At 22.7% G+C, this 14,457-nt stretch overlaps 1 protein-coding gene across 2 annotated transcripts in view; it reads left to right on the plus strand.

Moving 5' to 3' along the window:
• The first annotated feature begins 4,203 nt into the window (after positions 1-4,203).
• LOC122848147 (TOX high mobility group box family member 3-like) overlaps positions 4,204-14,457 on the plus strand; it is a 139,317-nt gene continuing 129,063 nt past the window's right edge. For both annotated transcript variants that reach the window (XM_044146005.1, XM_044146006.1), the window contains exon 1: positions 4,204-5,533. In XM_044146005.1, coding sequence (XP_044001940.1) covers positions 5,462-5,533 — 72 coding nt within the window. In that variant the 5' untranslated portion in view covers positions 4,204-5,461. The remainder of the gene's footprint in view (positions 5,534-14,457) is intronic.

Genomic DNA, 14,457 nt, shown 5'->3' on the forward strand with positions numbered 1-14,457 from the left:
ATGTTTTGTAGTTGTATATATATGTAGAAGAGTTAAAATGGGCGATAGATGAAAAAAGAGGTGGTGGTAGTAAAATTGGGGTGTTTACCAAAAAGAAAAAGAGTATGAGAATATTGAAGAGGGAAAAATGTTGGTAGGGGAAATATTTCTCCTCTTCTCAAAATCACATTTATCAGACTGCATATATACAAGGGGGGTTGGGTGAATGTACCTCTTGGTTAGACGGGGGTTGGATTGAGGGAAATCAAGGGGAGAGATATGTTAACGTTGTGTGTGTATATGTGTGTGTGTTGTGTTTTGGCAGGTGGAGAATTCGCGGATATTGATTCCCGTGGGTGATGCGCGCGCGACATTATTTTTATATGTCTGTGTTAAATTTTCCAACAATACAACTGTACTTTATTTATTAACTCTATTTTTTTTTTTCTCATTAATAATTTTAGCTATTTATCATCATTATCATTGTCATCATAATTGTCGGCATCATCACTACAAATTTCGTTTTATTTTACAAATATTTTTAAGAGACGTGCAGTGATGATAACACATCGACATGAATTTTTTTTTGATTCGTTTTTTTGCTCTATTTTTCTTCTCCTCTCTTCATCACGTTAAAATATATATTTTTTAAAATTTACCTTCCCCGTTATATGAAAAAAACGCCACTGTAATATCCATATATAAATAAATTTTCAATTAATAAAATAATTTTATTATTTCCTTTTTTTTTTTTCCAACAAACGTTAAGTGTAAAATTTAATTATAAAATAGTAAAACTTTTTTTCAAGATAATATTTTTAATAGGTTTATAATAAAATCATTATTATATGTAATTTATCTTGACACTAATGGATCTATTTTTTTTTTCAAATTTTTAATCATCTTAAAAACAAAAAACAAAGAAATTAAGTAGATAAGAAGATGAAACTAAATTTTCCATTAAACAAGATCAAAGACTATACACATTAATACATATTTATACAGTATCTTAAAATGAAGAAGAATAATGAGAGTAAATATATAGTAAAAAAAAAAAAAGTAAATTCTAAGCCAATAATAAAACATGTACTTGAGAAAATACGTGGGGGATAACGTCGTAAGAATAAAAATGAAAAATAAAAAAATAAAAATAATATTGTCCCAGGTCACGTATAGTTGAAAAATCGATATGGGTCAAAGGACAATGACAAATGACACTGAGTCAATAGTGATAAATGAAGATGATAAAATAAAAGCTTCACACAGATGATTGAACAACGTATATTTATATAAAAAAAATATATAAAATAAATAAAAATAAAAAAAGGGTTGAATTTTCATTTGAGAAGAAAAAAAAAGAAAAAAAAAATACTGAATGGGGTATCACGTAATGTAGTATCCACAAGTGAGATAAGGATGATAATAAGGGTGGCATATATATCAAAGAAAAAATAAAAAAAAAAAAAAAGTCCAAATAAAAGATTGGATAAAAGTGAAAGTGGTGAAAAGCAAAAGGGCAGGATGAAGAACGAGTCAAGCAGCAGGCAAGCAGTCAAGCATCTTGGTACTCAAGAGATAAAAAAAAAAAAAAAAAGCAAGTAAAGAAAAAATTTATAAAACTGAAAGAGAGAGAGAGAGACAAAAGTGGCAAGATTGGTTCCAAGACAAGTCAAAAGAAGTTGTGAATAAAGAAAAATATTTTCAGAATTTTAGCTGCAAGTGGGACAAACATTGCTCAACATTTTGGCATCAATGGTTGACCCTGGATGTTTAAAATCACTTGGTTTATCTGTTGAGTGTATATGAGAATGATAAAATGAATTTAAGTGTGTGTGTGTTGTGAGTGAGAATGATAAAATATACTCATGGGGAGAACCAAAAGCTCCCACAGCATGTAAACTTAATGTAAGCATTGAAGTAACTATACAACTCACCAAACACACCAGTGTACTTTGGTGTAATCGTATTGCAATGTGGGTACTTTTACTTTGCTTACTTTGGTGCCTTTATGTCTAGTCTTGAATACACACGTGGTATTTTATTGTTGTTATCATTATTTTTTTTTTTTTATATATATCCAACACCAGCGTCTTTATATATTGTCAAACCATTCTCATTTTTCTCTCATTTTATTCGCACTTGGTTGGTTCAGTTGTGTGTGGTGCCTTCTGGCATTTTATATGTATTTTTTTTTTTTTTTTCTCTCACTTACTTTTACTCACTTGTGTTTTTTTTTTTTTTTTACTTACTTTGTCTTTTTGCTTTGCTCACTCACTCGTTTACACTCACAATCGTTTGAGGTAGTTTCATGAATGAAAACTCTACACGTGGCTATATATGCCACTTTACTTTTAACACGTGATTTTAATATTATTATTACTTTTTTTTATTATATATTGTGTGTTTTTATTATTTATATTGAGATATTTATTTGTTTTTGGTCGTGGCATAATTTTATTGTGGTTTTTTTTCGTTTTTTTTGTTGGAAATTTTGGAAAGCTAGTTTTAGGCTGATGTTGCTTGACTTGTACTACTTGAATATTTAATTTAATAATAAATATTTTTAAATTTTACTAAAATTATCATAAATTAAGTGTATATTTAAATTAATGTATTTTTTTTTTATTTATATCCATGTAAATTCAAAAAACAAAAAAAAGCTCGTCTGACATTATTGACTTGTACTACTTAATTTTCTCATCTATCAATTTCCACTCGTAAAATTTTTTTTAGTTAAAAATTTATAAATATAATTAAATAAACAAATTAAATAAAACAAATTAAATTATTAATAAACAATTTTGTCTATTTAATTTAAATTATTAACAAAAAATAAAAATAAATTTTTTCTCTTTTTTTTACACATTCATAAATAAATTTTTTTCTTCAATAATAAAAAAGCTCATGTGTCACTAGTAAACAGACAAATCTCCAGCACAAATTATCCTAAAAAAAAAGTATATCCATTTTTTTTATCAATAATAAAACCATTGTGACATTTTTTCTAAATTTCCAAACAAATATTTTTTTCATCAGCACTTACGCATATTTACCTTCAATCTACTTTTATAATTTAATCAAAAATTTTCCACTATGATATAATCATAATTTGTGTAATTTCATTTGATTAATTTTCCACTGAATAATCATTAAATTTGTCTAATCTATATCGCTGTAACTACTCAATGCCTAACACAACTAAAATAAAAAAAAAAAAAACAATTTAATTAACAGAAAATAATTTTTATCATATCAAATTATAATTTTTTTTTTCAATTAAACTTTTAATCCTCATTACATAAAAAAAAAAAACTAATTAATCAACTTTAATTGCTGTAATTAAATTCGTATATTACGTGTACGAAACTACGTTGTAACAAAGTTGTTATTAAACTCGAAATTGTTGGCATTACATGTGTATGTGTAAATGAATATATGTGTGTTGGTAAAATCGTTGAGATAGTAATGAATTATCGATCGTAGAAGATACTTTGTCGGGTGAGGTGGGCCAGAGGGAGGCAAGGGGTGAAGGGGGGTGGCAAAGAGATAGAACGAGGTTTCGGTGGTTTGGTATAATTACATTCTATCACCACGATGATAAATAATACACAGAAAAAAAAAAAAAATATACAAGAAAAATAATCATCCAAGAAAAGATAAAAAATAAAGTCCTTTTTTTTCATAATAAAATAATATATAAGAAATATAAAATTAAAATTTATTATCAAATGAAAAATAAAATTTTTCTTTTTTTTTTTTTTTCATTATCAAGATAATATATTGAAAATGAAAAATTTAATTTTCTTTTTCAAAGTATAAAGTAAAGTTAAAAAAAAAAAAAAAAAAAGTATATATGGATATAAGAAAATGAGGGGGATGTTAAGGGGTTGATAGAAAAAAAAAAAAAAAAAAAAATGAAAATATATTTTTCGACGCGGGCTATTCTTAAATGTGATATTAACTGCGCATGAAAGATTGGACGAATCGTGAGGTAGAAAAGTCAGACAATAAAGTGAGATGAAAATGGCGAGACGTTGGTGGTGTTGTTGGTGGTAGTGATGGTTTTATATAAAATGGGGGATACAGAATGAAGAAGAGTGGTGGATGATGGTAGTCTAGATGGTGATGGTGGTGGTGGTGGATTTTAGTTAACTTTTTAAGAGGGGATAAAAAGTACATCCCCGCGCACATTTTCAAGCAAGGTGACTAGCCAAGCAGCAGCACCACGCATATCGCGCACACAAGACGACAAAAATTTTCTAAAAATACACAAAAACTGAATTTAAATATACATGTATATTTTTACAGTTTATTAAATTAAAAAAAAAATTAAACTAGCCTCCGTATAAAAAAAACAATTAAGCCTAGTGTTGGGATATAATAATTTCGAAATAAAAAAAATTTCCACACTTTTTTTTTTTTTTTTTCCCACCTTTTTTACTCTCTCTTTTTCTATGTCTGTATAATTTATTTGGACTTGATTACTTACTTAATAATAGTGTTGATAAAAAAATAAATAATTTTTTTATTTTTGTTTACTAATGATTTAATAAAAAAATTTGTTAATTTGTTGATTTCGATTGTGTGATTGCGTTAGATTGCCGCGTGTCACTCGACACGTTGCTTTATAAATTTGTATACACGTGTGAACTTGACTTGTCATACAAGGGATTTAACTTGTCAGTGATATTTATCCTTGACATATACATGGATGTTAATGTGTTTTAATATTGTCATTAAATAATCAAATATACATTTTTTTTTGTGTGATTAAAACTGGTGGTTTTATATATTTTAATTTTATTTTTATTCATGTGCTCACAAATTGGATAATATTATCATAATTAATGTGAATTTTTTTAATTTGTGTTGTTGGTTTAAATAAGGTCAATGCTGTATACTTGAATATATTTTTGAATTTATATTTTTAAAAAGATAATTAAAAAAAAGGATTGTATTCTTTTTTTTTTTTTCAACTCTTTTTCGTGGTATCTGATTTAAAGACTTTGTTGAACTGTCGATATGTACATTCTAACATGTGAATTTATTCAAGGTCATTTTAAATATCATTAATTACTTGAAACTCTTGATATTTTTTTATAATAATTAAAACTTAACTAACAATAAAAAAAAGGCAAAAAAAAAACAGTGAAAAAATTAAATTATTGTATTTTTAAAAACAGTGAAATTAAAATAGCAAAAAATATTAATTAAAACTAAAGTGCAAGTGTAGAAAATGAGTGACAATATAACTTTAATAAAATTACATTTATTCAGGTAAAATTGTGTTAGTGTATGTGTGTTGGAAATAAAATAAACAAAAAAAAATTTAATTAAAAAAAAACGTGAAAAGATATTTAAAAAATATTTAAGAACAAATTAAAAATAAAATTAGTCAACGGGGAACTAATTATTATAGACAAGGTTTAGAAGAATATAAAAAAAATATAAAAAATCAAAAAGGAGACAACAAGAGGACAGCATGGACGCTGGATACTCGATGCTAAGTGGTGACCTAGACGTTTGCAGGATGTTTGATCAGTACGCGTACAAGGTCAGCTAACAGTCAATCTATCTAAATATATATATATATTTATTTTTTTAAATTATGGTATTGATGTTGATAAATAATAAAATATATATCTTATTATTAAAAATAAATTAATATATTCCTGGCACGCATTTGTGCGTTACGCGTTGCGAATATAAAATACGTTTCGATCTAGTGGATCCGTTTTGTGGCCTAATTGTCGTTCGGCTTTACTGATTTTGAATTAATATATAATTTTTTTATCATTATAAAATTATAATGTACTGTTTATTTTAAAATATTAAATATACATTAATTATTTTTTAATCTAAAAGCAATAGCAAAAAAAGAAATATTCGAATTTTGTTTTTTAAAAAATTCATACTTTTTTTTTTTCAAAATTAAATTTCATATTTTAATGTAATTATTTGAAAAATTTAATATTGCATTAATATTTGCCTATTTTTAATTAATTTAAATTTTCATTTCAATTTATTGCAAAAAAAAAAAATATTTATTTACATAATTTTTTTATTAAATTAAATTTCTATATAGAAAAAATTTTTTTAAAATTTTTCTAATTAGAGATCCAATTTAATTTAAAATATAAAATGATAAAAAAAAAAAATTGAAAATAATCAAATATCCGTTGAGTGCTCGAGAAATGAATTTTTTTTTTTTTTTTTTTTTTTAAATTGAAAATTCATTTTTATATTTCATCATGGAGTAAATTTATAAATTTTTTTTTCGTGAAAGTATAGTAATATTTTTAATAATTTTTTAAATCAGATATACCCAGTTGTGGTAATTTTTTTTCCATCCAATCGTCTCTTTGACATTCAAATGAAAAAAAAAAAAAATTATTATTTGCATAATCAATAACTCCCATCGAAAAAAAAAAATAAAAAAAAAAAACCAATTTCCAGCGTAAATGAAAGAAAAATTTACTTATTCAGTAAAAAAAAAAAAAAAAAATAACAATAATTACATTTAATATTTAAATTATAAATTATAGAAAAATTCAGCCTCAAAATATTATAAATATTTTAAAAAAAAAAAACCCAAACGTACGAATAATTCACGTGAAAAAAAAAATATTGACAATAATAAATGACATTTTGTCACGTACAATATTTGAATTTTCATTTGTGCATAAATATATAAAATTAAACGTAAAAAAAAATAATAAAAATAAACGTCTTTTATTGATGTTTGCACGCGAGCAACAAACGGGGTTTACAGTCTTCATATTTAGTATACATATACAAATACAAAAAATGCATAAAATAAATAAAATGCATAAAATGTATGCCCCAAGCAAACCGACAAAACGATACGCACACGCAATCCAGATTTTGTCAAGACTAAAAAGCCAAAAAAAAAAAAAAAATTTGATAAATAAAACAAGAAAAATTATACATTATTTTTTTTTATTTTTAAATTGAATCAAATATTGTTGTTTCAATTTGTTTATGGTTCAAATCTCGGGGCTGATTCATCATGCATCTGTCGACGTGACAGAAAAAATTTTATTCAAAATGAATTATAATCAATTCGTTCATTTAAATCAAGTTTTTCTCTTGAAAGTCAATTTTTTTTTTGTTTGAAAAAAAAACATTTGCAGGGTTACTAATGACGATGAAAATTTGCACAATGGTGGATGTACACAGGCTCGTTTATCACTCGAAAAAGAACTGTTTCACCACACTTGCTGACTGACAATAAAAAATAAAAATCAAAAATGTTTTTTTTAAAAAAGCAACAACTCGTGATTGATAGTTGAGTTTAGCTTCATTAATAACAGAAGCTACACACTTGAATTATATATTAATTAAAAAAAAAAATAAATTTGAAAAAAAATACTGAATGATTTAACTAACTGTTATTTGATGATTAAAAAAATTTAGTAATAAATGGAGGAAAATATTAATATAAATTTTTTTTTATTTTCCAATATCTCAAGACATAAATTGAATTCTCCAGGCAATCTCAAAGGTCACTGAACGTAAAAAAATATAAAAAAAAAGTAAATTAAAATAGTAATGAAAATACAAAAAAAAATATAAACTAAATTTTCGTTGAAAATGCAATTTTCTTTTCGTAATATCACTCAGTTTGCTAATACATTTATACAAATGTATCTATAGATGTTAACTCAGCTTTCGTAGCAATGACCTCGCTATTCATTTTATATTATTTATTTTTTTTTCATCCCCCAAAGTTTTGTTTTTTACATTTTGCATCATACATTTACATTTTTATATGAGCTTTTTTTTCATTTTTTTATTTATTCTACAGATGAAGCTAAACAAAAAGTAACATTGCATATAAAAGAAGTCATAAAAAAGTTGAATAAACGTAGATTGAAAGAGCATAACGAATATATATTGAAGTGAAAATAAATTAATGCTACTGGTGAAAAAAAAAAATTTTTTTAAATGGCAAAAATGTAATTAAAAAAAAAAGATAAATTTTAATTTTCACGAGTACTTTTGTGAAAATTGTTTTTTTAAATGTATTTTTTCAATAGGAAAAAAAGTGTATGAATCATCAAATTGTTAACAAAAGGACGTAAATGCCAAAAAAAAAAAAAAACAAAAAAAATAAATATAAATTAAAGCTAGAAAGGCCTATCTCCAAATGATTAAATATTTTTTCTCTAATTTCAACAAAAGCTCGTGGAGTTAAGCCCTTTTTTCCATTAATAAAAATTGAAAAAATTGCAAATAACAAAAAGGCTTATGTTTTTGTATATAAGACCTTTTAAAATTCATTTTTTTTTTCATGAAAATATTTTAAATTTATAATGAACATTGACAAATTAGAGAAAAAAAAAAAATTGAGCTTTTTTGTTAATTTTCGCAAGGACAAAATTGAAAATCAAAAATTAAAAAAAAAAAAAATAGATTATGATATTAGACACTGTAAAAAATTTAATTTATTTATCAAATTATTTATTTTTATTAATTAGCCATTGTTTAATTAATTTTTTTATTTAAAAAAAATTAATAAATCATCAAAAGTTTGAAAATCTTTTTTGTACTTTTTGTAGTAATTTAAAAAAAAAACTACTTAGGCCTTTGTACTATTGAAAAGTAAATATACAAATGACATAAATTAAATAAATTTTTTATAAAAGATAACAAGATTTACCTCCAAGTATTTTAAAATTACGTTGGTCAAATAAATATCTCACTAAAGTTGTCGAAGATAAATCAGCTTTGGATAACAAATATTCAGTTATAAATAATTCAATTCTATTTGTGGTTGTTTGTCTAAATTATATCGGTAAATTAAACTGAATGAGATATATGTACAAGTCTGACAATGGTCTATCTGTCTGATCATTCAACACATTCAACACACACTCACTTAACCAATCAATTTTCACCAGAACCATTCAATAGTTTCACCAAATTTTACCATCTATTTTTCCACAAAAAAAAAAACCCAAAATACAAAATAAAATCATTCGTCTCAATATCCAGTTTAATTTAAAAATATAAAATTATAAAATTAACTCATTCAACTTGACAAAATAAATAACAATGATAATTTTTTCAACAAAAAAGTTTTTAAATTAAAAATTTATATATTAATTTATAAATGCCAAAGAAAAACTTTGACCTACTTGAAATTTTAATAACTTTTCTCGTATAAATAATTATAAATTTTAATAGTTAAAATTTATAACAAGTTGTTATTGTTATTATTAAAAATAACAATTAATTTTAAAAAATTATTTTTAGATTAAATAATAAATTTTTCGTTTAATTATTTTATTTTTAAGTCAACAATTTATGTCAACTTAAGTTGTATAATTTATTAATGTAAAATTGGCACAAACAACGACCACTGTTCAAGACTCTAATTAGTTTCTCGAATATCTTGTTATTTATGGAAACATTCGTCAATGTTATTGCCGGATGAGAAATTTCTATATCGCCAAATAAACTCTCGAGGATAATGTTGATTTTCTCATTATCGTTTCTCCATGATTATTACGTATATATATTTTAAGAGGATAAATTATTATATTTCCTTTGTGAGCACTCAAGTGTGTTTGTTAAAAATTAAAAAAATATTATTTAATATCTTATCAAATAATTAAAAAAATAAATTTATCATTTTTAATTTAATTTACTTTTGTTATTTTATAAATTTATTTTAATTCACCTGCGGTTAGAAAGTGAAAAGATTTAGTTAATAAATTTTTTTTTTTTTTTTTTGAATATATTAATATAAAAAATAAATAAATTTAATAATGGGACAATCTTTTATTCTAAATCAACGAAAAACTTTCACCACTGTATCTATCGTGGTTTGTTGGAATTTAAAGTTAATTTTAACGCAAAAAAATATTTTCCTTTCAGCTATTGTGTAGTTTTTTTTTTTTGCCATTCAAAGTATTTCAACTATATATTTCCTTTCTTGAATCGGGGTTACATAAAATCTCAATTTATCTCGATTTGAAAAAAATAAAAAACAATCAGGATTCTAATAAAAATAAACAATGCTATTTTTTTTTTTTTTAAATTTTATTTTTTATAATAATAATAATAATTTGAGATGAAAAATAATATCAACAAAAGTATGACCTATTTAAAAATTAATTAAAACTGTAAACAAAGTTTTTTTTGCTAAATAAATAATAATTAATTTTAATAGTTAAAATTTTAAAGCAAATTGGATTTTTAATTTATTTTTTTGTATATTTAATAATAATATTTAGAACATGTCAAAGAAATTATATTGATTGACAAATTTAGTGTTAAAAAATTTCGAAAAACTTTAAAACTGCTCTATTTTTTAATTAAATAATAATTAAATAATAAATATAATTAATGAACTCTTGAAAGCTCAAAAAAGCTCAAGTTTGTTTTTCAATTTTTCAAGTTTGTATTTTGATTTTTTATAATTTGTCAATCAATATATTATAAAAAAATTTGAAACCCCTAATCTGAAGAGAGCTTTAATCTACAGAGATTAGGGTTTTCAGTGGTTAAGGGTTAAAAGGATTCCCAAAATGAAAAAGGACTAAATCAGTGAAATTAGGCTCTTCTTAAATTACTTTTTAGTAATTACCCTTTTTTGCTAATAAGCCAAGAATGTAATTCAAATCTCTACATAAAAATAAAAAAACATTCTTTCATATTTCCTTATTGTTAATAAACTATTCGATAAATTTATATAAAAGTTTAAATGTCAAATTGAATAAAATTTAAACGAAATAATAAAAAGAAAAATTAATATCTAGGGTTAAGAGATACATGTCGAGACAATGATTTTACAGGTCAACACTTTGTGAAAGTTTTGTAAATATATCGCAGATCGATACATTAAATAATAATAAAATAATAAATAATAATTATAAAAAGTTTTTTTTTTTTTTTTTTTATTTTTGTTATATAAAATAAAAATTTCAGTGCACGAAAGTTTTTCAAACTTTAATTTACTTTTTTTTTTCTTCTTCTTTTGGTTTATTTTATTATTTTTTTTCTTTTTTCTACCTCTGCAACTTTTACAAAACGAATTTTTCTCTTATGTATTTGTATGTGTCTGTGTATATTTCATAAAACTTTTATATCAGTTATAAAACTGACATTCTGTTTTTCAAAAGTTTGAAATCAAATTTTAAGATTATTTTCATTTGTTATTCACTTTAATATTTTTTGTTGATTAAACGAGATAAAGTAGAAAAATAAAAAAAAAACTTTATATAAATTTTTTTTCAAAGTTTAAATAAATAAATATCAACTTTTTATAAATTCATATATGAAAATTGTATATTAAAAATAATAAATAAAAGTTTGAAATAATAAATGAAAAAATTTATTATTTTTTGACATTGATTTAAAAATATATTAAAAAAATAAATAACAATTGTGTTTTTATCATCCGAAGAACAAATAAGCGTCTTGGCAATTTTCCCAACTTTGAAAAATTGAATTTTCCTTGGATAAATCTATTCGAGTTATCCATTGGGATGAACTTTCAATCGCTTTTCTTGTTCACCAACATCAGTCCTTTCAATTTTCCTTTTTTTCAACTCATTAATGATCCTTTATTTATCCTTTCATATTATTTTCATCTTCATTTGTCCATAACAAACAAATAAATAAATAAATTAACAAAATTAAAAGAGAAGAAGAATCAATTCAACTCAACCATCCTTCGAATATTCAATTACTCATCTCGACTAAAATTTATCCAACATACAAATTTATACACACGTATATAAATTATATTGAAACTTGAAGCTCCGTATTTACTTAACTATTATTTCATAAAATTATATGACTCACTAACGAACATAACAATAATAATAATTTAGTTGTGAGATCAATTTATTAAGTTTTAATGTTGTTTTAAAATTTTTTATTTATAAATTTATTAATTTATTTAATCTCAAGAGTCAAGCTTGTGTGTCACACCTTTTTTTCTCTTCTATAAAAATAGTAATTTAATTTTTTAAATGATTTAAATATTCATAGACTATGATAATAGTAAAAATAAATTAACATCGTGCCAGTTAATAATTATAAATACGAAAATAATTAATTTTACGATGATAAAAATATGTTTAAATAAATTTAATGATGGATTTTTTTTTGGCTTTAAATCGCGTGACTAAAAGATCGCGTGATTGTGAAAAAAATACAGCTACAACCCTTTCTGTTTGTTTGTTAATATTCAAAGGTGATTTAATGACAAATTATTATTTAATTTGTTGATCAATAAACAAATCAAATAAGTGTAATTTTATTATTTTAAAAATATTTACAAATGAATTTAAACTGAAAAAAGAGGTTAATTATTGTGTTGATAATCGTGAGAATAATTATTTTGAAAAATTAATTAAAATTTACGTTATTTTTTTTATTAATTAATTTTTTATCGTGACAAATTGAGATGAAACTTACAATTGTAATATCCGGTGGTGGATGAAATTGTTGTTTATAAATGACCATTGGTTGGTTTTTCAATCAAGATATTAAATTGCGGCAATTTTACAAACACAGCAAGAAATTTTTAGCTTATTTTTAGCTTACAATGTCTACAGATGAGTTTTGCAATTATAAATTCTCCAGTGAATTTATTCAGCAAAAAAATTTTAATGCAAATTCGCAATTAATTGATTTTTAATTGATGAAAAGAAAAATATTTTTTTTTTTTTTAATATCAAATTTAATTTACTGATTTGAATTTTAAATTTTGATTTTTTGAGTGAATTGTCATGTTGATTGTATGAATGGATTTATCAATTGAGTTATTTTTAATTTATGAAAATTGATATAGATTTACTGTCATGAATTTTTTCAATTATAATACTGAAATATTAAAATTTTAACGTTAAAGTTTCTCTCTTCCTCTCTTGCGATATCTTTGAAATATTTATTTATTTTGTAATTTAATTACACCGTAAATTAATATTGACGATATTGATAAATTTGTTTACCTTTATTCTGAATCAAAAAAAAAATACATCCCCTTTTTACAAACATAATTTTATTTGTAAATATTGTCTACAAAAAATATTAATTTATTCTCTGTATATTATTTAATTAAAATTTCCTTGTAAAGTAAACAATAGTTAATTAAAAAATAATAATACACACTGTTTGTTATTAATTTAAATTATTTATACTTGTAATTATCATTGAGCTGATAAGCAAGTTTTAATTTCTTGTATATAAATTTAGAAATAGTTCGAAGTGCCATGCGAGTAATATTTTTATGTTTTAGAAAAAATTTCAAGCAGCTATCAAATTACCCAAGACAATTCAACATTTTTCAATTAATAAATTTATTTATCATTATTTTTTTATTTCATTTATATGTCTTTGAATTTTATTTTTATTTATCGACATAAACTTGGACTCATTCTTCGTCTTGAGTGTCAGCTCTTTTCATTTTTTTTCTCCAATTTTCAAGAGTCACGTTTGTGAAATTGTCAATCGTTTCTCAACAAATTCCTACAATAAAAAAACAACCCTACAAATACTTTCTTAATTACAAATTTTTGAAAAATAATTAAATTCATCTTTTTAAAAAATTTTTCATCATTGATTAATTTTTTTAGCTACTTGTCAAGCTCATCAAATTCCTAGTTAACGTCAATTATTATCATTTTTTTTTTTTTGTTTATTTTGACAGCTTGACAAGCGCACGTGTGACATGTCATTCCCTGTCATTGTTTATTTATCTTGTATCTTTAATTTTTTTTTCAATTTTTGATTTTTTTATTATGACAAACACGCTTGTTATAATTATCTTTATTTATTCAACTCTTTACATCACTTCCCATTGAGAAATAAATATTTATCTATTTAGCTTCATTTTAAACTCATTTTCTTATATATAATTGTTGGGTTTTTTTACATGAACATATAACTGAATATTTATGATTATTTAAAAATAATTTTTAATAATTATTTTTATATTTATTGGTGAATATTAAATTGCCAGTGAATCACGCCAACTTTATTAAATTCTGAAAATAATAAAGCTCGACATAAATTTATGAGAAACGAATAAATCGATAAATACTATTGGCAAAACTTTTATACATATATTTTATATAAAATTCATAATGGCATATAAATATATATCAAGAACAATTGAGAAATAACAAATGGAAAAAACTTGTCGATTTATTAATTCAATAAATATCAAAATCATGACAGATAATATTGTCTGAATGATAATTATAATTTCTATTTATGGCATTGTATCAAAAAGCAAAAAAAACATATCGATTTGAAAGTAAATATAAAAGTTAAAAATAAATTAAAATAAAGTTTTTAAAATTTATTTAAAGCTAAATTAAAATTGTTTGTAAATAATTATTTTTTAATCTTGATTTATAAGTCGATTTAATTTTTTTTTTTTTCATCAAGTTTTCAGTGTGAATTTTCATCTAGTTTGGAATTTTTAATTGATAAAAA

Source organism: Aphidius gifuensis, linkage group LG2 (assembly GCF_014905175.1).
Source record: "Aphidius gifuensis isolate YNYX2018 linkage group LG2, ASM1490517v1, whole genome shotgun sequence".
NCBI lineage: Eukaryota > Metazoa > Arthropoda > Insecta > Hymenoptera > Braconidae > Aphidius > Aphidius gifuensis.